Raw genomic sequence first — 22,069 nt, 5'->3', positions numbered from 1 at the left:
TCGACGTTTTCGGAGATGTGAGATGTGAAAGCTGTTTTAGACAGTACTGAGGACCAATTGCAGAAGCGGAGGGATAAATTATGACAGATTGTGCACTTCAACAGACACACTTTCATGCACCTTATTGCGGTAGCACCGTTCACGCAACACAACGTTCAGGAGGAGCTTTTATATCTCAAGCAAACTGAAAGTAAAGTTAGGGAAGTCGGGGGCGGGGCAGCAGGCAGAGTGCAACAACAAATGTTACAGAGAATCAGATTACTGTTGATACTGGCGATTCTGCAGAAGTGTTTTTTTTCCCGAAGCTCATGAAGATGTATTTTCATGAGGCATCGTTGAAAAGATCGAGAGGATCTGCTGCTGCAATCTGACATCTCTGAGACTTCTGACAACTTTTACTAAAACGCTCGTTTCGTCTGTTTGGCTCTCTGGTCGTCAGAATACTTCAGTCAGGACTGAGAACACCGTCCTGTTGTCTCACTTTTTGGTCCTCATATGACTGAAGACACACAGGTAATGTGTTCATGTGCAGTTTCATTCTTATTTCTATATGCAGGCGGTATTTATATTCCAAATTTACCGATATGAAATGTTTTATGAAATTTGTTTTGTTTCTAGCATTAATTTGATAATAAAATAAAATAAATTTTTCACAGCGTCTTTAAAACTAAGTTAGAACAACACAATATAAAACTTCTGTGAGGTAATAAACTGTTGTGTGGTCAGTGTGTCACAGACCCTGGATCAACTATGGGACCAAAGATCGGATAGATACTCAGACACTGTTGTTGTTGTTCATGTCGCACGACTTAAATTTATTGTGCGTCTTCTCCTGTACAACAGAGAGGGCGGGTACATTAAACGTCACAGCAGGAGGGAGGCTCACTCTTAAGGTGGCTCCTCTCTTCTCTTGTGAAACCTGCTGACAGCTAAAACTGTAGATTGTCTCTGACTCCTGGAGGTTGTTCCAACAAGGGTGATAAATAAATCTGCTCTTAACTGAAAAAGCCTGACCTGAATTAACTTCAGTCTCCACTCAATGTTTAAACTGTTCCACTAAGACAACTTAGCCTGGTGTGGAGGACTCTAACTAAAGTCAGGATAAAACAAGCTGAACTGTGTTTTATTTACATTTGTTAATAAATGTCTAACCTGCTGCAGGACACAAGTCCATAACTGTTCATATTGATATGACCAACTACATAACAATCTGCTCAATAAGACGTTTTCTTATTCACAGGGTGTCCATTTGATTTACAGGCATCATCTGCTCATTGGCATTCCAAGTCAAAAACTGGACATGAAGCAGAAAAATGTAGAAATTATAAGTTGAAGTAGGAAATAGAGAAACTGGAGACGTATGAAGCTAAACAGAGCAGAAAGACATGTTTTGGACTTTAGTGTTTTTTTTTGTTTTTACAGCTTCAACAAACGAGTGACTGAATGAAACTTTGGCACACCTTTTTCTAAAATTATAAATTCAGACAGGTTCAAATAATCTGTCAGCCTGTGAAGACAATAAGAGTTGTAAGATGTGATTTTCTGTCTGTAAGTAACACAAGTGATTTCAATGCATATTATTATATTATTTTAAATGTTTGCTGTAATTTTTGACAGCTTCAGGAGAACAGACTTCTTGTTGCTGTGGTTCACCTGTGTCTCCTCTGACAGGGAGAAGATGATCTGCAGGATCCTGCTGCTCATCAAGCTGACCTCCTGTGTCTGTGGTTAGTTTACACCTTCACTTTATTATCCATCAAGACAAAAGACAACACACACTTTGACACTTGAGTCTTTAAATGTGTGAGGAGGAAGGTCTCTACAGCACTGAGAGCATCACTAAACTCTCCACACAAACATCTCTAGATGGAGTTTAAAGTTGTCAGTTTGTCTGCTCCTCACTTTCCCTCTCTGTCTCCTCAACAGGAACATTTGTAGTGAATGTGACACAGACCTCCTATCAGGCAGAGGAGAACCACAACATCACACTGGAATGGACGTTCACGACCACAACGGACATGTCCCTTGATTCTGTTTCAATCTACTGTGAAATTGAAATGATAAATGATCCTCTCAAGTGTCTGTTTTATCTGCATGAAGGTGTTGAGGTCTCAGAGTCTCAGGATGAACGGTTTGCAGGACGAGTCCAGTGTGAAAAAGACGTCCTCAGAGAAGGACGACTCAGACTTCATGTGTCCAAACTCAGGACTGAAGACTCGGGCCTGTATGTCTGTGAAGTGAAAACAAGTGACAGTTGGGGCTCTAACAGATGTCGTCTCAATGTCACTGGTGAGTTGATTCAGTAGTTTAGTAAAACCAGATTTCCATCTTAGAGCCGTGCTGCTAGTGTTGCTAAAACTGTCCATCATAATGACGTAGAGTCCAACAGTCGTCCTCCTAGAACCTTCAAACTGCTTGTTTTGTCCCACCAACAGTATAAAAGACTTGAGTCCATTTTCTGTCCTTTACAGCAGCTGCTGATGAGTCCAAACCTCAGAGACCAACAGTGAGTCCACAACCAGAAAGTTGGGGAAGGACGGTCCTCTATGTTGGACTGGGACTGACAGCAGCAGCAGTTGTTGCTCTATTGATTATCTTTGCAGTCATCAGAGTTTTGCTTCAACACCAGAATCATAAAACTAACTGTCCAATGCTGCAGGTGATATGAACTGTATATTTTTCTGTTAAATGATCTTCATGTTCCTGTGAGTTTGACTTTAAATGAAGTTCTTACAGCAGAAATAATTCATTTCAATATTAAAAATGCTTCCATTGTGTCAGATTTTCCACGTTTGATATCAGACTGTTACCATCAGCTCAGAAGGGTAAAAACAGACTGTAGCTGCCTCGACTCCATTCAACATCCTCCACTGTCACGTCTCTAAAATGTCCCGGTTGTCTCAGTTTTCACTGTATGAAGAGTTTTTCAGAGGAATCATTCAGATTTATCTGTAAGTTGCTTCAGTCATTGATCACTCTGTTCTGCAGCAGCTCTTATCAATCATCAGTCTGACAAAATGTATCTGGAACCAACAAGACAACACAATTATAAAAGAACTGCACCTTTAATTATTATATTTGAATGTAATGTCCACTGGTGGACTGATGGACGTTGTTACACTGTATGTTATTTCCTACTGTTTATAACGTACATATTGTAAATAAATTCCTGTTATATGAGAGAAGTTGTTCTGTCTCTTCTGTGTCTTTTGATATCAGACAGACAGAAGCTGTCAAGTTGTTATCAGCATCAGATAATAAGAATAAACTTTATTAGCACTCTTAACAGTTACAAACTGATGTATTTATGTCAAAAATCATAATAAAAATACAAAATAATGTTCTGACAAAAAATGAAACCACAAAAGTTTTGCTTCTCTTTATCCCAAATTGACATATTAGAACTTCAAGAAATACAAAAAAAAAAAAAGGTCATGAGAAGAAATGAATAAAAGAGGATCAATTAAAACTGTCACTCATGAAAGCTATACATTTTTTGTGACTCTTGTGGAAACTTGTGGAAAACAAAATCCATATTTTTGTGTTTCTTGTCTTTATCTAGTGGCCATTAGAGCAACTGCTCAGTATAGATCTGTGATCCACTGATGGAAAAACTGAGGAAACAGAAGGAAAACATATAAAAGTCTATATTTACAGATAAATAAATGAACTGAGTTACTCTCCATCACTGGCTGTATGTTACAGTCAGCTGACAAATTAAATACATGATTCAACTTGTCATCTGAAGTCTAATTCAACACCACTGAATGTAAAACATGAGATGATGAAAAATACAACCAGCACCTGCAGAAGACATCCAGTTTAACATGAAGATAATATCCTGTCCAACCCATCACTGCCATGAAAACAGCTGATCTGAACTCTGAGTGGACACTCTGGAGCTCATTTTGACTCAATCAAAATTGAATCAAAAATTATGAGTTCAATAAACTCAAAAGAATGTCGGTCAGAAACGTGTTTTGTATGACAACTTCAATGTTGTATTATGATAATTTTCTAAACCTTTTCACAACCATTAGAATTAAACATGTTGTGTCAGCGTTGAAACAACAACTGACATAATTTCAACCCCATTTCAACGTTGAAACTCCGTCGTGTACCGGCTGGGTAGACTCTTGGCTGGTATGCCAAATGAAACTGTGTTTTATGTGGAACTTAAATATTTTTATGACATTGATCCACCCGATAACTGTTAAGATATTTCGACTGACCCAGAGTCCCACAGTGAGGACCAAACTGAGACGAGAGGAAAGTTGTTGTCCAGCCTGTGAGACAAGCTGCAGAAAGAAGGAGGAACTTTTTTTTTTTATCAGACAAACTGAAAGGAAAGTTGGAGAGGACAGGGGGCGGGGCAGAACACAGAGTGCAATAACAAATATAATACGGAACCACTATTATCCGACAGACACTGTTGATACTGGCGATTCTGCATAAGTGTTTTTTTTCCCGAAGCTCATGAAGATGTATTTTCATGAGGCATCGTTGAAAAGATAGAAACTGCTGCTCCAATCCGACATCTACATTTTAGACGTACTCTAATGCAAAGTGCCCACAGATAACTTTGTTATGGTTTGGTAATTTACAATAATATTGAATACATACGACTACTAGTACTTCTATGATAATCTATGGTAATAATAATGACAAGTGATAATAATATCTGCCAAATTCATCTCTAACTTTGTTTATATGCGTTGTGTCTCTTTTTTGACAACTGAATTACACTCAAAATGTTTAAGTCTGACTGTAGGGAGGTGGAGACGGTCTGCTGAGCTCAGGCTCCTCTGTGTACAATCAAGAAATGTAACACTAGTCGAAATTAACTCCGCCTCGCCTGGAGAGTAGACGAGACCAGGAAAGCGCTGTTTGTCTGCCACAGCACACACACTCAAAGCAGTACTGTTTAAGACACACCCACAGCTGTTTTGTGGACCAGTGAGCAGCCGGTGCTTTTGACACTTGACGTCCGACGGAGAAAACGTCCAATCAAAAAAGCTTCTCAGTGATAACCATTCACGACCAGTGACACCGGCGATATTGCAGAAGTGAGAAGTTAATAAAGATGTAGTTTCACGAGGGATCGTTGAAAAGATCGAGAGGATCTGCTGCTGCTGCAATCTGACATCTGTGAGACTTCTGACAACTTTTTTTTTTTTTTTTTTTTTTTTTTTTAATACATTTCTTTATTAATTTTCAACTTTTAACACATAACATGACTTCTGAGAACTTTTACTAAAACGCTCGTTTCGTCTGTTTCGCTCTCTGGTCGTCAGAATAATTCAGTCAGGACTGAGAACACCGCCCTGTTGTCTCACTTTTTGGTCCTTACTTGACTGAAGACACACAGGTAATGTGTTCATGTGCAGTTTCATTCTTATTTCTATATGCAGGCGGTATTTATATTCCAAATTTACCGATATGAAATGTTTTATGAAATTTGTTTTGTTTCTATCATTCATTTGATAATAAAATAAAATACATTTTTCACTGAGTCTTTAAAACTAAGTTAGACAGTACAATACAATATTAGACTTCTGTGAGGTAATAAACTGTTGTGTGGTCCATGTCACAGACCGAGGATCAGCCAGGTTCACGGCAAGGGTCGTTGGTGCTCCTTAGCATAAGCATGACATGTGGGCGGGTCTTAGAGCACAACAGAGAGGCGGGTACTAAAACGTCACAGCAGGAGGGAGACTCACTCTTAAGGTGGCTCCTCTCTTCTCTTGTGAAACCTGCTGACAGCTAAAACTGTAGATTGTCTCTGACTCCTGGAGGTTGTTCCAACAAGGGTGATAAATAAATCTGTTCTTTACTGAAAAAGCCTGACCTGAATTAACTTCAGTCTCCACTCAATGTTTAAACTGTTCCACTAAGACAACTTAGCCTGGTGTGGAGGACTCTAACTAAAGTCAGGATAAAACGAGCTGCACTGTGTTTTATTTGCATTTGTTAATAAATGTCTAACCTGCTGCAGGACACAAGTCCATAACTGTTCATATTGATATGACCAACTACATAACAATCTGCTCAATAAAACGTTTTCTTATTCACAGGGTGTCCATTTGATTTACAGGCATCATCTGCTCATTGGCATTCCAAGTCAAAAACTGGACATGAAGCAGAAAAATGTAGAAATTATAAGTTGAAGTAGGAAATAGAGAAACTGGAGACGTATGAAGCTAAACAGAGCAGAAAGACATGTTTTGGACTTTAGTGTTTTTTGTTTTTACAGCTTCAACAAATGAGTGAATGAATGAAACTTTGGCACACCTTTTTCTAAAATTATAAATTCAAACAGGTTCAAATAACCTGTGAGCCTGTGAAGACAATAAGAGTTGTAAGATGTGATTTTCTTAACTTTTTTTTTAGTTAATATGTTTTTTGGAGCTAAATTAAACACGCAAATTCATGCTTGACCACAAGAAAAGGTCTGAACTTGTGTTTCTATATGGACAGAAGTGATGAGAACACAGAAGACACTTGATGGGATTCTCTATTTTCCATTTTACTGTTGGGGGACAATAAAGAAAAACTTGTCAAGAGTAATTCCTGAAGGAGACACCAAAGGTTCTGCTCATAGTTCTGTTGTATTAATGTATATATCAGGAAACTTTATTACTACTGTATACTGGATAGTTTGAAGGGCTGCAGCAGCAGGTTTTAAATAATGATATTAATAGTAATAATAATGTATCAATATAAGAGAAAGGTTATTGTCTTATTTCAGTGTTTCTGAACTTAAAAACACATTGTTCTGTGTCTGTAATTAAGTGATTTCAATGCATATTATTATATTATTTAAAATGTTTGCTGTAATTTTTGACAGCTTCAGGAGGACAGACTTCTTGTTGCTGTGGTTCACCTGTGTCTCAGATGATCTGCAGGATCCTGCTGCTCATCAAGCTGACCTCCTGTGTCTGTGGTTAGTTTACACCTTCACTTTATTATCCATCAAGACAAAAGACAACACACACTTTGACACTTGAGTCTTTAAATGTGTGAGGAGGAAGGTCTCTACAGCACTGAGAGCATCACTAAACTCTCCACACAAACATCTCTAGATGGATTTTAAAGTTTTCGGTTTGTCTGCTCCTCACTTTCCCTCTCTGTCTCCTCAACAGGAACATTTGTAGTGAATGTGACACAGACCTCCTATCAGGCAGAGGAGAACCACAACATCACACTGGAATGGACGTTCACGACCACAACGGACAGGTCCCTTGTTGTCCGTTATATCTACTGTGAGATGATCAATGATCCTCTCAAGTGTCTGTTTTATCTACATGAAGGTGTTGAGGTCTCAGAGTCTCAGGATGAACAGTTTGCAGGACGAGTCCAGTGTGACAAAGACGTCCTCAGAGAAGGACGAATCAGACTTCATGTGTCCAGACTCAGGACTGAAGACTCGGGCCTGTATGTCTGTAAAGTGGACACAATCTATGGTTTGGGCTCTAACAGAAGTCGTCTCAATGTCACTGGTGAGTTGATTCAGTAGTTTAGTAAAACCAGATTTCCATCTTAGAGCCGTGCTGCTAGTGTTGCTAAAACTGTCCATCATAATGACATAGAGTCCAACAGTCGTCCTCCTAGAACCTTCAAACTGCTTGTTTTGTCCCACCAACAGTCCAAAACACTTGAGTCCATTTTCTGTCCTTTACAGCAGCTGCTGATGAGTCCAAACCTCAGAGACCAACAGTGAGTCCACAACCAGAGAGTCGGGGAAGGACGGGCCTCTATGCTGGACTGGGACTGGGACTGACAGCAGCAGCAGTTGTTGCTCTATTGATTGTCTCTGCAGTCATCAGAGTTTTGCTTCAACACCAGAATCATAAAACTAACAGACAGACTGTCCAATGCTGCAGGTGATATGAACTGTATATTTTTCTGTTAAATGATCTTCATGTTCCTGTGAGTTTGACTTTAAATGAAGTTCTTACAGCAGAAATAATTCATTTCAATATTAAAAATGCTTCCATTGTGTCAGATTTTCCACGTTTGATATCAGACTGTTACCATCAGCTCAGAAGGGTAAAAACAGACTGTAGCTGCCTCGACTCCATTCAACATCCTCCACTGTCACGTCTCTAAAATGTCCCGGTTGTCTCAGTTTTCACTGTATGAAGAGTTTTTCAGAGGAATCATTCAGATTTATCTGTAAGTTGCTTCAGTCATTGATCACTCTGTTCTCCAGCAGCTCTTATCAATCATCAGTCTGACAAAATGTATCTGGAACCAACAAGACAACAGAATTATAAAAGAACTGCACCTTTAATTATTATATTTGAATGTAATGTCCACTGGTGGACTGATGGACGTTGTTACACTGTATGTTATTTCCTACTGTTTATAACGTACATATTGTAAATAAATTCCTATTATATGAGAGAAGTTGTTCTGTCTCTTCTGTGTCTTTTGATATCAGACAGACAGAAGCTGTCAAGTTGTTATCAGCATAAAAGATAATAAGAATAAACTTTATTAGCACTCTTAACAGTTACAAACTGATGTATATGTCAAAAATCATAGAATGAATAAAAAGACAAAATAATGTTCTGACAAAGGAAACAGAAAAAGTTTTGCTTCTCTTTATCCCAAATTGACATATTAGAACTTCAAGACATACAAAAAAAAAGTTGATGAGAAGAAATGAATAAAAGAGGATCAATTAAAACTGTCACTCATGAAAGCTATACATTTTTTGTGACTCTTGTGGAAACTTGTGGAAAACAAAATCCATATTTTTGTGTTTCTTGTCTTTATCTAGTGGCCATTAGAGCAACTGCTCAGTATAGATCTGTGATCCACTGATGGAAAAACTGAGGAAACAGAAGGAAAACATATAAAAGTCTATATTTACAGATAAATAAATGAACTGAGTTACTCTCCATCACTGGCTGTATGTTACAGTCAGCTGACAAATTAAATACATGATTCAACTTGTCATCTGAAGTCTAATTCAACACCACTGAATGTAAAACATGAGATGATGAAAAATACAACCAGCACCTGCAGAAGACATCCAGTTTAACATGAAGATAATATCCTGTCCAACCCATCACTGCCATGAAAACAGCTGATCTGAACTCTGAGTGGACACTGGAGCTCATTTTGACTCAATCAACAGTCAGTTTAGAGCGATCACTGCTGCTGACTCGGTCTGTTACAACAGGAAGGAAGAAAACCACCACAAATCTCAGCTGTACTGTTCTTTGCTGGATTTCTGTCCATCACTTGTAAACATTTCAGCCCGGCAGCGTTTCTCCAACTGAAGAACTGAAGTTCTGCCTTCAGGCATCAGTCTGGTGTGTTTCTCTTCAGACCAGCAGGGGGCAGCAGAGCCTGAAGAAAGCTGAAATCATTGATGTGTCACAGCACTCAACTTGTCTCCCTTCAGGTAGAGTGGAGTGCAGGAGGCCGACATGAGCGACAGACAGTCAGTACAGCTGCTGCTGCTGCTGCTGCTGCTGCTGACAGTCCCAGTGCAACACAGAGGCCCAGTCTGCCACGGATCACCACTGCTGGTTTTGGTGTGGGTTTGACAATGGCTGCTGGAAAAAACAATAAAAGTGTACTTGTCATTTATCTGAGGAGAACATTTTATAGAAACCTTCCTGTAGGCTAAATCACAAAGACTGAGTTGATTATTTACATCAAATATCAGTCAAACTGTTCCACATGTGAGCAGGTTCATGTGACGACCTTGAGTGGACTCACCAGTGATTTTCAGTGAGAACTGTTTGACCTTCCTGCCAAACTCAGTGGCCATTCTGCAGAGGTACAGGCCCGAGTCATCAGTCCTCACTCTGGACACATCGAGTCTGACACGTCCTCTTCTGAGAGCGTCTTTGTCACACTGCACCCGTCGTGCAAACTGCTCGTCCACAGGCTCATCGACGCTGTCGTCCAGATGATAGAAGACCTTTATCTCAGGTACAGACACACAGTGGATCTTCAGTGAGGAGATCAAGATGTCGGCTTTGGAGGAGAAGCTCCATTCCACTGTGATGTTACTGTTCTCCTCTGCCTGATACTTTAGATCCATGTTGTGAGGCTCAAACGTTCCTGAGAGGACGAGACGGACAGAGATTAAGCTCATGCTCAATCTGATGCCCCCCTCTTGAAACAGCCCTCAGGTTTCTGCTTGTTAAAAGGAAGCGTTTCTCTAAAGTCTGTATAATAACAACCCCACCCCCCAGTAAAGGTGTAAACTAACCACAGACACAGGAGGTCAGCTCGATGAGCAGCAGGATCCTGCAGATCATCTTCTCCCTGTCAGAGGAAACACAGGTGAAGAGTCAAAGTTCAGTCCTGGTTCGGTTCCATAAATCAGATTCAGAGAATGGAAGTACCAAAAAGTGAGGGGGGGTGTTTGTATTTACTCGCGGGAGGCAACGCAGGAACAATAAAACATGGGGGAGTTGCAGGGAATTTACTCTGAGAACTCACATCCTGCCTCCTGCAGTCAGGTCTGTTATGTGCAGTTTTGGATAAAAGGCGCTGATTGGTGGGTTCACACAATTAAATAAATGATTAAAGCATGTATTGCTCTTTGTTTCTTTACCTTAATGCTGACTGATAAAGTCAAATTTCTTAATTAAAACATCTGACAAAATTGCCAAAAACGTTTGGTTACAATGTGATACCACAAACAAAATCAAATTAATTGAATTATTTAAGTGGAAATCCTTCAGTTTTGTGAAATACTGTGTTAAATTATGAACAAACTACATCAGTAAATCTGGAATTTAGGCCTAAATATTGCCTGAAAATAAACTTTTACCTTAACTGAATTAATTTACCCTAAAAATCAACAGTGGGTTTCATTATATGACATATAATATAAAAAAGTAAACACAAACATCTTATGTTGTGGTCAAAACAATAAAATGCATCATATTTTACAGGCTGATCTGTGAGGTTTTCATCTTCATCTCAGAGTTTGTCATCAGTTAATCTGTGAAATAAACAGAGGATACAAACATTACCTTCTGTGTCTTCAATCATATGAGGACCAACCAGACAAGAAGAAGACAAGTGTTGTTCTGTCTCATAAAGACACGTCCAGCGGAACAAGGGAGGACTTTTTATATGACTGAGGAGGTGCCTGAGGGCGTTTAACGTTCAACAAACAACACGGGGCCTTTTGAAGAGATTATGAAGTGTCATTTCAAATTGTTTGTTTATAGGGGATGCAGTTGTGGTCACTATGGATGCCACATGAAAAACATGGGCCATGGTGTGGCCGGGATTTTTCTTTTCTTTGGTATGCTATCCCGCCCGACTGAGAGAGCACCCTACCGCAGCCACTGACACTGGTGACAAAGACAGGTGTGTGTGCAGTGTTTTGAGACGGTTTCCAGGTTACACCGCATGTTTCCTCAATAAGCCTGCAGGCTCTCATCTGATGGGTGGAGGTGGAGTCCTGCCAGCAGTAACCTGTCTACACACAGGTGTTTATAAACAGGTACACAAGGATGTATCCAGCCAAGGGGGTTACCGAGTTCCGCAAACGTAGATGCCCATATTTGGGAGTTCAGCTGTTACTTTGGTGACTCAGGTAGTTCCTACATGAAAATGTTCACAGGAAGGTCTGCGGATAATCTTGAATAACCGGGTCAAATGTGTTTTGAGCACCGCAAACTGAGTGCCATTTAGTCCCATTATATTGGAGAGAAGGCAGACATCTCTACAGCAGGTAAATCCAAATTCACACCAAAACTGTCTAGATGGATAAATAACAGCACTATCACACTGGGGCCAACAAAGGAGGACTCAGATGCAGGACTCAAACACAAGGTCTTTAATGGAAAAAGGGGGTCGGTACACGAAAGATCAGTCCAAACTTAAGCAGAGGTATCAAAAGGGGAGCAGGCAAAAAAAAAAAAACAGGATCAAAAATGCAAACACTGGTCCAAAGTAGGAGATCTCTAGAAAACTGGTTGGAACACTCTCACAAACAAGGAGACGAACTGGCACAGACAAAGGGTGGCACAAGGACTAAATACACAAGGGAGGAGGGGTAATGAGGGACAGGTGAAACCAATCAGGGTGGGGCAGGTAATCACACAGGAGGGAAACACACAGGGGCAGGAAGTAAAGTGCCTGAAACGAGAGACAAGGGTGAGTACCAAAATAAAACAGGAAAAATGTGACAAAAACTGAAAACAAGGAAAACATGAAAGCTATTTTCTTTACCATCACTTATTACCTATTTGTGTCCTTTAATGTTTTTGTATTATGTATTGTTAGTTTGAGGGAAAATCATTTGAAGAAACAAACAAAAAAGGCTGGTTGTCTGATCTCACAGCATACTTTTATTTTCCTTCAGCACGAGGTACTTTATTTTAGTAACTGATGTCATTTTTATCTGTGTATAAACACAACAAAGACAAAAAACAAAAAACAATTAAAAATCAGTATTAACAATGATGCACAGAGCTTGATTAACAACACAAAAATGTCAAAAAATCTGATAGAAATGAAAAAGTCAGAATTTTTGTTGGAGTTTTACAAAAAATACAACCCAACTTAACAAATCATTTAAAAAGCAAATCGCAACTATTTTTAAGACTGCGTAAGCTGCTTAAAATAGGCTGGCACACAGTCACAGCTGTGAGCTGTCATTGGTTGGAGGAGATGCTGGCGGTTGGGTGACTGCAGGTACATTTTCTGCTGTGTGCAGATTTACTGTGGGATGCAGAAACCACAGCGGGTTGTGCAATCCACAGCGTCCCTGCTGCTCAAAGTATTCTTGCCCACATTTTTCCTTCTGTTTTCTCTCCGTCTCTCTGCAGCTGACTGTGAGAATTTTACAATCAGTCTTACTGTCTGAATCGCACACAGTGGCCAAATGCTCGTCTGTGTTCACTTTCCTCATGAAAACATACAGAACCACGTCTGCAAGAGGACTAAACTCAATAAGCATGAAAGACACTTTGTCGAAGGTGTTGCCATATGTGTCTCCGTTAGTCAGGAGCCAAACGGCTCTGGGCAGGAAGAGCAGTGAGTAAATCAGCAGCTCCGGGACCAAAACTCTCGCGATTCTGCGTTTTTCGGCAGAGGGAACAGAGCTGGAGGCAGCCAGGGCTTTGACGATCCCGTCCAGGAAGAACATGAGCGGGGGGAGGGGAAGCAGGAGGAAGGAGGAGTAGACTATCAGTAAAACCTCAAAATCAACCAAGAAATAAAAAGAGAGGACAGAGACAGCGGGCAAGGCCCAGACCAGGACACAGACAGCGACAGTCTTCTTGATGTTTTGTTCGGACTGGTACCTCAGCGGGCGACTGATGATCAAATACCTGCAACACAAGATGGACACGCTTCAGCATCATGCAGGAACGTGACGGTGAGACGCGGAAGCAGCTACATGCATACCGGTTAGACAGACAACTTACCTCTCCAGGGCGGCACACAGCATGAAGCTGACACGGACCGCCACGGCAAAATCAAAAATAAAAGACAGAATTAGCCTGATCCTCCATTCTGTAAATATCTCCATCGCGGCCATGGAGCAGAGCTGAAAGAGGTCGGCGATGAGCAGATTGACGTAGAACGGAGCAACGCGATCATTTCGTCCCTGCGGGGAAACATCAGTAAGAGTGAATAAGGGTCAATGACAAATAAAAAGTCCTTTCAAAACAACAAGTCTTATATGTTAAACAGCATTTTCAAGCATTTAAAATCAATTTTTGACTTTTTAACTTCATCACACAAAAAATGTCAGGTGGCACAATGTAATATGTGCAAAACTAAGTTAAATCTTTGGCAAGTGTCCCTTACAGTGTTCTCAGTGTCTGACATGTTATTATTTTGTGCTCTCTAAAAAAAAGAAAAATAAAAAAAGTTGGCACAACTTAAAATTTCAAGGCAACACACCATAATAGATTTTCCACCAGCTGGAAACAGTTTTAACTTTTATAATGTAAAACTCCTTAGCCAAAATTAAAATCCTGGTGCCGTGTGTGAAGTAAACAACTCAAAATTATATATAACACTAGAGTTTCTAGACATTTTAATGTGGAAATGTTATATTTTATAGCTTTAAAAGAAAGCTGGAATGGAGCCACAATGGCAAAGTGCACATATAATCAACTTTATGTAAATTTTAACTATGAAATCAATTATTTCTTTAAACGTTTAGGTCATTACAAGACTTCATCCCAGCCCAGATCCTGTACAGACAGACTGTACATAAACACATCTCAGTCGTAATGTACATACCTGAGAAATACAAACAGCATTGATGGCCAAGAGGTTCAAGGGAAGGCTGGTAATACGGATCGCCCAAGGTATCAGATCCATGACGAACTCAACTTCTGTTCTTCAGAGTGAAACCTGCTGTTTGAGAGATCAGATTATTTAAGGAGGGGCAGGGTTTTTTTTATGAACATTGTACTCACAATCACATTAAATCAAAAATTGCTGTGGGTGTTTCTGCAACAACAGGATTTTCTATTTTTGCTGCTACAGTCAATGCAACCTGTATGCAGCCTGCATGGTTCACTTTAAAACGTCAAGTTTTTGTACATTGCCAACAAAATATTAGCTCACAATTCATCACACAGCAATTCAGAAACAGCGGCCAACAGTAGAATCGCCCTAAATTAAACATTTCTGACCTTTCTATTATTAGAGATTTGGCCATTATTAAGACCGTATGTCATTTTTGTCCGGCCCACAGCAGCCTGATCAGTCAATGTGTCCTTACCAACACAGGATCTTATTGCTGTTTCACTGATTTCTATTTGCAAAAGTAGAGACAGGTAAGAACTGCAATATCTGTCATAAAAAGCAACATATTTTTCTGTGTGCATGGAAACAATTGACATAAAGGTTGCTGTTCAGTATTTGCAATGATATACAAATCCTGATGAAAATACATGTAAAGATCTTAAAATTTTATAGAAAGCACGAAAGAAAAAAATTCATAGAGGCTGATTTTTGCTAATTTTGGAGAGTTAAAATGCCCATATATTTATATTAGATTTGATTAGTTTTAATGACTGCAGTTCTTATCGTCTGCATATATAAGAAAAAAGTTTTACCTTCGAAAGGTGGGAGACGACACCTAAAATGAGTTTCCTTCAGCAAAAGTCTGGTGTGCTGCATCCAAACCGCCTGGACGGTAAGTGATCACACGCGGTGGGTTCCTATTTATCTACAGCTCCACTTTAAGGAAGTGAGAGAAAAGAAGCCAGACATGAATATGCAAAGGCGCGGCCTGAGACTTTGGGCTCCATGAAAAGATGTCACAATGTGCCCCAACGCCACACTAACACGGTGTTATCACTGTACATACGTTAATATATCCTATAATACAGGGGGAGCTCTGAAACATTGTTCTTTCACAGTGTTACAGATTTCTTTTTCTTATATTTCCTTATTTTACCTTGTGATGTGTAATTCTTGGAGGGATGTGAATGAGTAGTGGCGTGCACCGCAAAACATGGCTCCCCAAAAGCCACTGTGTGATTCGAACTTTGCTCAGTCAGCATCAAGCTGTTGTTACAGTATTATTTTATCATTGTCTGTCACTCAGACTCAAGTCACTCAATGCTTCAAACTGTTCAGCATCCAGTACAGACTATAAGCTGTTTTCGTTTCAAATAACAATCATTGTGTGGAAATAACAAATTAAATTCAATGTAACTGGTCTGCAGTTTGCTACTCTTTCCTTTGACAGGAACACGGCTCACGCTGTTTTCCCTGAGAAACTATCTCAGAAAAGTAGTTCCCCATACACACGATTTGTTTGGAAACTTTATGTGATGTGTCAGCAAAAGCTGCTGTGTGAGTTCTGGGTACAGCTGACAATCACTCGATGACGTTTTCAAACAGACACTGGAACTGTTTTCTGGGAAGCGGTGCTGTAAATACAGAGGTGGTAAGTAGCTAAGTACAAAAACTTCATTGCTGTACTTAAGTACAGTTTTCAGGAAAATACTTCACTCAGAAAGCAGTTAAATTTTAGCAGAATTAATTAATTTATAATGTCCTAAAAAAAAAAATACTGTGTTTTTTTTCTCAGCACACAAATGCAAATTGTCCTGTAACTCATTAATAGGTAAGGCCAGGGCCATCTGTTTTAATTATTACTCATTCAGTTCTGATAAATAAAGACCACATAGACCAAACCACAATCGGGCTGCATGTGGCAGGCCATCATATAAACAGTGCCGTCATTAACAGACCTGGCCCACATCCGGTTGACATACCACTTACCATGGAAGCAGTCCGCCAGCGGTGCCAGCTTTGACACCAGATCTGGCCCAGACCTGTTTGCTATGTGGGTCAGTAATCAGTTCATTTCCACCAGAACTGATTGTATCACCCAGTTTGTATACGTCAACACTTGCTTTTATCATAGTCAGTCGCACTGATAAACTTAACTTTACATCTGAGGTAACAGTTTGTCTTTGTGAAATGTTAATATCTCTCTGTTCCAACTTTTTTACTTTTCTGCTCATTTATATTTTCAATTCAATCTCCAACTCCTTCAGTTTTAATTTAATTTATTTCCTGACTTCTGACACAGATGGATGGATCCACCCAAAGGGGTCGGTGGAGGTGAAGGTACCACTTCCTGCGCCTGCCTTACAGTACAAGTAATCTGTTGGCAATCAAGGGAAAGTGTAACCACAAATCACGTGGGCCGCTGCAGTTCATAAGAATCAAGAACACAGTCATCAGTCAGTATCTTCATCCTGTCCTCTGTCCTGCTGATGTGATTCACTGCCTGTGGGAACAGAAGCGGCTCTTTGAGTCAACCAACATTCGTGGAAAACTTCAGTTCTCTATTAGCCGAGCTAATGAGCTGTGCTTCTGTAGAACAGCGGTGGATGACAGACTCCATCTGTTTACATCTTAACGCTTGTTAATCAGATGTATTGATAAAGTACTGGCTTTTTACTTGCGAGGGTTTTATTGCACTTACTTACAACTTTCCCATGCACTGATCTTGCTCCGTGTGTTTTCATTTTCATCCATGGCGTCCTGCTTGTGAAATAAAAGGGGGTCGGAGGAAATCCAAGGCACCATAAACCCATCAAAACCTTTTGGCTGTTCCTCAGACCAGACTCAAAACTAAGGGTGATCGTGCATTTTCAGTGACGGCCCCTTGGCTCTGGAACAGCCTTCCCTTCAGTGCGTTTACGCTCCTGATTCTATTTAACGGGGTGGGATTTTGTGGGTCTATGATTTTTTTAATTCTTGTTCTGTAAATCTTTGTACTTAAGCTTGAAAAGTGCTGTACAAATAAAATAAATGATTATGAATTAATATAATGGTTTCCTATGATATGTTTTTTCTGCATGTCTCCAGGGAGAGCGTGAAACAGGCTAGCAAACAGCGTGACTTGGCTGAGAAAAAACTTTCACTGCGTTGCATGTTTGGAGATGGAGCATGATAAAACCATCTCCCTGTCATGGCGGATCATTCTAATCCTCGGCCACACCCATTCCTCAAACTGCAACTTTTGCTGACACATCACATAATAAAGCAAAGTTAACAAAGAAAATTCTGGGGAACTTTCAGTACTTTGAGTAATTCTCTGAAATACTGTTTTCACAGACTTTAGTTTCATTTTTACAATGGCGTGATGACCATGGCGGATGTCATTCAGAGGCCGTAGCAGGGAGATCTGAAAAACATTATACAAGTCTGGACAGACATGGTTTTAAATAACTCATATAACTTCACTTCTTAAGCGATCAACAGCTGCTTCAGTTTGAAATGTGTGGTGGCATTGCAGTAGGTGCTTCACCATGTGTTGCTTTGTGTGGATCTGCACTCTACTGAGTGACCTCTTCTGGCAGCCTGAACACAAACTTTTTATAAAGTTTAATCAAATTATGATGTTTATTACATGTCATGTAATTACATCATATCACACACACTGTAATTAAGCTCAGGTCACCCAGCAGCCCTGTTCCTCAAGCAGAATAATGCAACTTAAAGGAACTTAAAAAACTGTTCATCAGGGATCATTTCAAAACTTTGGTCATTAAGGGGCGGGCCCTTTATGCATGTGAATTATTAATGCATGCGTCTGGTTACTTTTTTTCTCATTTCTTTAGAAGAGGCGGTGTAAAATAACAGAAACCTCCTGTGACACATCAGTCGCTGGTGTAGGAAACTCAGTCAGGTGTGGTCTTGCAGCTCTGAAAGGTAAAACTTTTTCTTATATGTGGAGATGATGAGAACTGCAAACAGTCATGAAAATTAATATTTAATCACTCATTCTTGAGAACTGGGACAAAACTGTATTTTGAGGCGGTTTTAATTTCTAATCTTACATGAAACTGGGAAAATTTATTTTAAAAGATCAAACTCTCGGCCTTGTAAGTCTGACAGAGTTGATGTGTCATGGACTTTACAAAACGTTAAGGTTTTTTTTTTTTTTTTAATTTCAATGCATATTTTTGAAAGTTTCTCATAGTTCTCTTAATGATAGTTAAAATACACATTTTAAACCATAATTCTTATTTAGTTTTGATTCAGAGGGGCTGAAGAGCTGACATGTTGTGGTTGACACACATCTGATAGCAATATTGTCAAATGGATTTGCAGAAAAATAGAAAGTTTACCAGTGCATGAGCAGTATTCACACTTTTTCTGAAAGGCTCCTGAGGGTGTAGCTAAATCTATTTGTGCCTGATTAAATTTTTGATTTTGAAAAAATCTGATGGAGTTGACGGGAAAAAAAAACACATAAAAATATTTTAAAACAAAGATGATTATAATGATAATGTATAATATTTCTATAACTACTGTATGCTATCAGTATTATTAATTTTCTGACATATTTTTAATTGTTTGAAATTGTGAATTCCTAGCAAGGTTGTTTTGTGCCACAGAGCAAGTTTAGACATTTTTAAAAGTATATAGTATAGTTACACTGAACAATGATGTTAGGTAGATGTTAATAAACTCACTGACTTTATATAAACTCTCAAACAGCAGATTTCACTCTCAACAATGAGTCCTCAGTACATCATGTATGTGTCGACGTGGGTGATCATTTGTATCAGCCTTCCTGCGACCGTCGTGGCCATCTTTGCTGTTTGTTTTCAGGTACGTACCTAATGACTGAGATGTATTTATTTACAGTCTGTGTGATTGTGTGAACCTTTGTAGATTTCTTTTGTTCATCCACTGACTTTTCCTTTTGCCCACCCTGATTTTTTTTTTACTGAAATATCACCATAACTTTATTAAATGACTTGCAAATTAGCAGATTCTTAGCATGCTAACATACTAAACTATAACACACCTTTTCAAATATCTGTTTCTGATTGAACTGCTGTGGACGGCAGTGTAATTATAGACTCTAGAGGAGTGGTAATAACATTTTTAAAGGAATTAAATAATTTTAAAAACTGATGAGTCTGTCCTATTTATCACTGATAATTATCAATCAGTAAAATTCATTTCACTTTGATTTGGACAAAAACTAAAGTGATTTCCACGTGTCCTTCATCATGGGACAGAGTCAGACCAACAGTATCATTTTTAATTACTGTTAATTGTGCAGTTGTCACGTTAGAAATAAATGGCAGGCACTAAGTTAATTAGAAATTTGTTGCTTTTTGCCGTAATATATTTTTAATATTCTCTACCCCTCTCCATTATAATGTCCTGTATGTCTTAGCTGAAGTGGGCGGCCAGTGTTTGCTCTACTTCGGGCGGAAGCAAAATCAAATGATGCACCAAACGCCCCTTTTTAGTCAGAGGAAGAAAGTCTAAGTGGACTAATAAACAATTAACACCATCATGTTACCTGGACCTCGGTTTTAGGTTTTGTTGAGGCAGCTCATACAAGGAAAGTGTTGAGTTTCATTGAAAATGTGTGGCGCGTGAAGCACAAATGTGCCTGAGCACCTGAAGTCGTGCATCAGGCAAGAATGAGAAAAAACTCCAACAATTAGTGTCCTCAGTCTCTAAACACTTACTGACTGTGGTTAAAAGAAAAAGGTGATGTGATACGGTGGTAAATGTGCCACTGTCCCAACTTTTTTGGAGACGTATTTGGGAGGAGGTGGAGTTCAGACATGTTTACAACTTCTTTACTGTTACCAATGTTTTCCTGCAGGTGCGAAAGGATAATGTTGGTCTGATCTACATCATAAACCTTCTCATTTCGGACCTGATTCAGCTCTGCTGCAGGCTCATAATGCTGACAGTATGGGATTGGAACATCTTCCGAATAGCATCTGTTATCCACGATTATAGTGTGGGGGTCAGTGTCGGCTTCATGGTGTGTGTCGCCCTGGAGAGGTAGGTATCTTGGGCTGAGGGGGATGATTGCAGTTTGTGTTTTTACTATGAGGCAAAAAAAAATAGAAAATAGGTTGGTTGTATGCTGTTATTATGTAGTACTGCAGGGATGACATGTTTGCAGACCAACATGAACGTTGGCGTTGCCCTGGTTCCCTCCACAAAAAGCCAATGGGATTTTGCCAGTGGGGTTTGGATTGGTGCAGAAAATACACTCCATGGGGAATAAAAGGTTATGATACTTACAGGTTTGGTCCAGGAAGAAGATCTTCACAAATGAACACAACTTTTATGAGATTTTAAGTGTTTAGTGTGTTGCCAGGAGTAAAAGCTAATGTTTTTAGTAAACTACACCACGGTTGTGTGACCAACGTCACCCGCACTAAATAAACCTGCTAAAAATAGCCCATTGACCCCTTTTCTGTTGAGTTTTTTCTGATGTGTGCTGGAAAGCAAAGGCATTTTTTAAAAGTGTGTGTATTCAGCTCTCAGTACTTTTGTAGCTTTTAACTGAATCTCTGTGGTTTGAAGTGTAGTTTCTCTCCTGTGTCGCTGTTTGTTCTTTCAGGCATCTGCTTTATTTCTGCTGTTTCATGGTCGCTTTCAGTCGAAAATGGTCATGTTGTCACATGTCATTCCCTCCACTGCCTCTCTGCTTTTCCTGTCATATCTTCAGCTGTCAGATCGATTAAAGGCGTAAAAATACCTGCGTCTGCTGCAGAGTCATTTGACCAGGGAATAAATGGTGATTGCACCCTTTACCACTGTAAAAAAAACAGATGTTAGCAGTTGTTATTGAGTTTTTTTGTCCAGTGTAAAGGGGGTTTAAAGTTTCTTTTTTTCTGTTTTTATGATAGCAGGAGGATGGATGTATAATTTATTTCAAAATAACTTGAGAGAATGGGTGGGATCTGTGTCTCACCATTATATTCCTGTATAATGCTTGACTATGTGTCCATCTTGTGTTACAGGTATTTGCTCATCGCCCACCCGCTGTGGTACCGCTTCAAACGAACCATAAAGATCCTTGTGCTGGTCTGTGTCCTGGTCTGGAGCCTTCCCCTTGCCTTTTTTCTCACTGCCTATGATCAGCTTGATTATAAGACTTTGGAAACCATCTACTGTGCTTTCCTCCTGCTTCCACTCCCCCTGTTCATATTCTTCCTTGGTGGGACCCTCAAAGCCCTGTCTACCACCGCCTCGGTTCCCTCTGACGAAAAACGACGAATCGTGGGAATGTTGGTCCTGGTCCTGCTTATTTACTCACTGCTGTTCCTGCCCAGAATCTTTTTTTTCCTGACTCTCAGAGACAACGTGACCTTCGACTACCTGTCTTTCACGTTCATTCTGCTGAATCCCCTTGCAGATGTGGCTCTGTATGGTTTCATGAGGAAAGGGGCCATAGACAAGCTTTTGGCCACTGTGTGTTGTTGTAAAATGGACAGCAGTGATGTGAGCAGTGATGTGAGCAGCTCAGCGGTTTGAATTCACACAATCAGCTTCAGAAAGAGGGACAAAAAGACAGGAGAACGGGAGACAGGAAAAAGGATGCCGTCCTCTGAAATGTTTTGTTAAACCTGTTCGTGTTCACTGATGGCTTCAACAAATGTAAGTAAAATATGTCTATTAGTTTCTTAGCTGCAGAGTGATTTCTATCAATTTTATCCTTTAATCACAGAGGCAAACCACTTTTTTTTTATTGGTCTCACATACACATTTTAGTTGCTTATTACATTATAACTAATGTATAAAACTGTATTTATTTTTGTATTTC

General features: G+C 39.6%; 3 protein-coding genes across 5 annotated transcripts; 2 read left to right on the top strand and 1 right to left on the bottom strand.

Moving 5' to 3' along the window:
- Positions 1–522: 522 nt before the first annotated feature.
- Positions 523–8,428, top strand: LOC146305459 (uncharacterized). The gene is made up of 4 exons (XM_084712216.1): positions 523–1,727; positions 1,927–2,289; positions 7,143–7,499; positions 7,682–8,428. Exons 1-4 carry the CDS (start codon positions 1,595–1,597, stop codon positions 7,885–7,887), a joined length of 1,059 nt encoding a protein of 352 aa, XP_084568342.1. The 5' UTR covers positions 523–1,594; the 3' UTR covers positions 7,888–8,428.
- A 4,088-nt stretch (positions 8,429–12,516) lies between these two features.
- On the bottom strand, positions 12,517–15,211 carry LOC146305458 (G-protein coupled receptor 68-like). Of its 2 annotated transcripts, none has more exons than XM_084713019.1 (4): positions 15,066–15,211; positions 14,242–14,355; positions 13,416–13,597; positions 12,517–13,319 (listed from the first exon to the last, which is right to left on the bottom strand). In XM_084713019.1, exons 2-4 carry the CDS (start codon positions 14,320–14,322, stop codon positions 12,626–12,628), a joined length of 957 nt encoding a protein of 318 aa, XP_084569145.1. In that variant the 5' UTR covers positions 14,323–14,355; positions 15,066–15,211; the 3' UTR covers positions 12,517–12,625. The 2 variants fall into 2 exon arrangements, with proteins under 2 accessions (XP_084569145.1, XP_084569144.1); XM_084713018.1 differs by having other exon boundaries at positions 14,242–14,358; positions 15,066–15,210.
- A 2,865-nt stretch (positions 15,212–18,076) lies between these two features.
- Positions 18,077–21,918, top strand: LOC146305457 (G-protein coupled receptor 4-like). Of its 2 annotated transcripts, none has more exons than XM_084712436.1 (4): positions 18,077–18,186; positions 18,982–19,092; positions 20,111–20,295; positions 21,267–21,918. In XM_084712436.1, the coding sequence occupies exons 2-4, from the start codon at positions 18,997–18,999 to the stop codon at positions 21,778–21,780; spliced, it is 795 nt and encodes a 264-aa protein (XP_084568562.1). In that variant the 5' UTR covers positions 18,077–18,186; positions 18,982–18,996; the 3' UTR covers positions 21,781–21,918. The 2 variants fall into 2 exon arrangements, with proteins under 2 accessions (XP_084568562.1, XP_084568561.1); XM_084712435.1 differs by having other exon boundaries at positions 18,087–18,186; positions 18,979–19,092.
- Positions 21,919–22,069: the final 151 nt, after the last annotated feature.

Source organism: Lutjanus erythropterus, chromosome 23 (genome assembly GCF_056507025.1).
Source record: "Lutjanus erythropterus isolate fLutEry1 chromosome 23, fLutEry1.hap2, whole genome shotgun sequence".
NCBI classification, from domain to species: domain Eukaryota; kingdom Metazoa; phylum Chordata; class Actinopteri; order Lutjaniformes; family Lutjanidae; genus Lutjanus; species Lutjanus erythropterus.
This window is presented reverse-complemented; position numbering and strand designations above follow the sequence as displayed.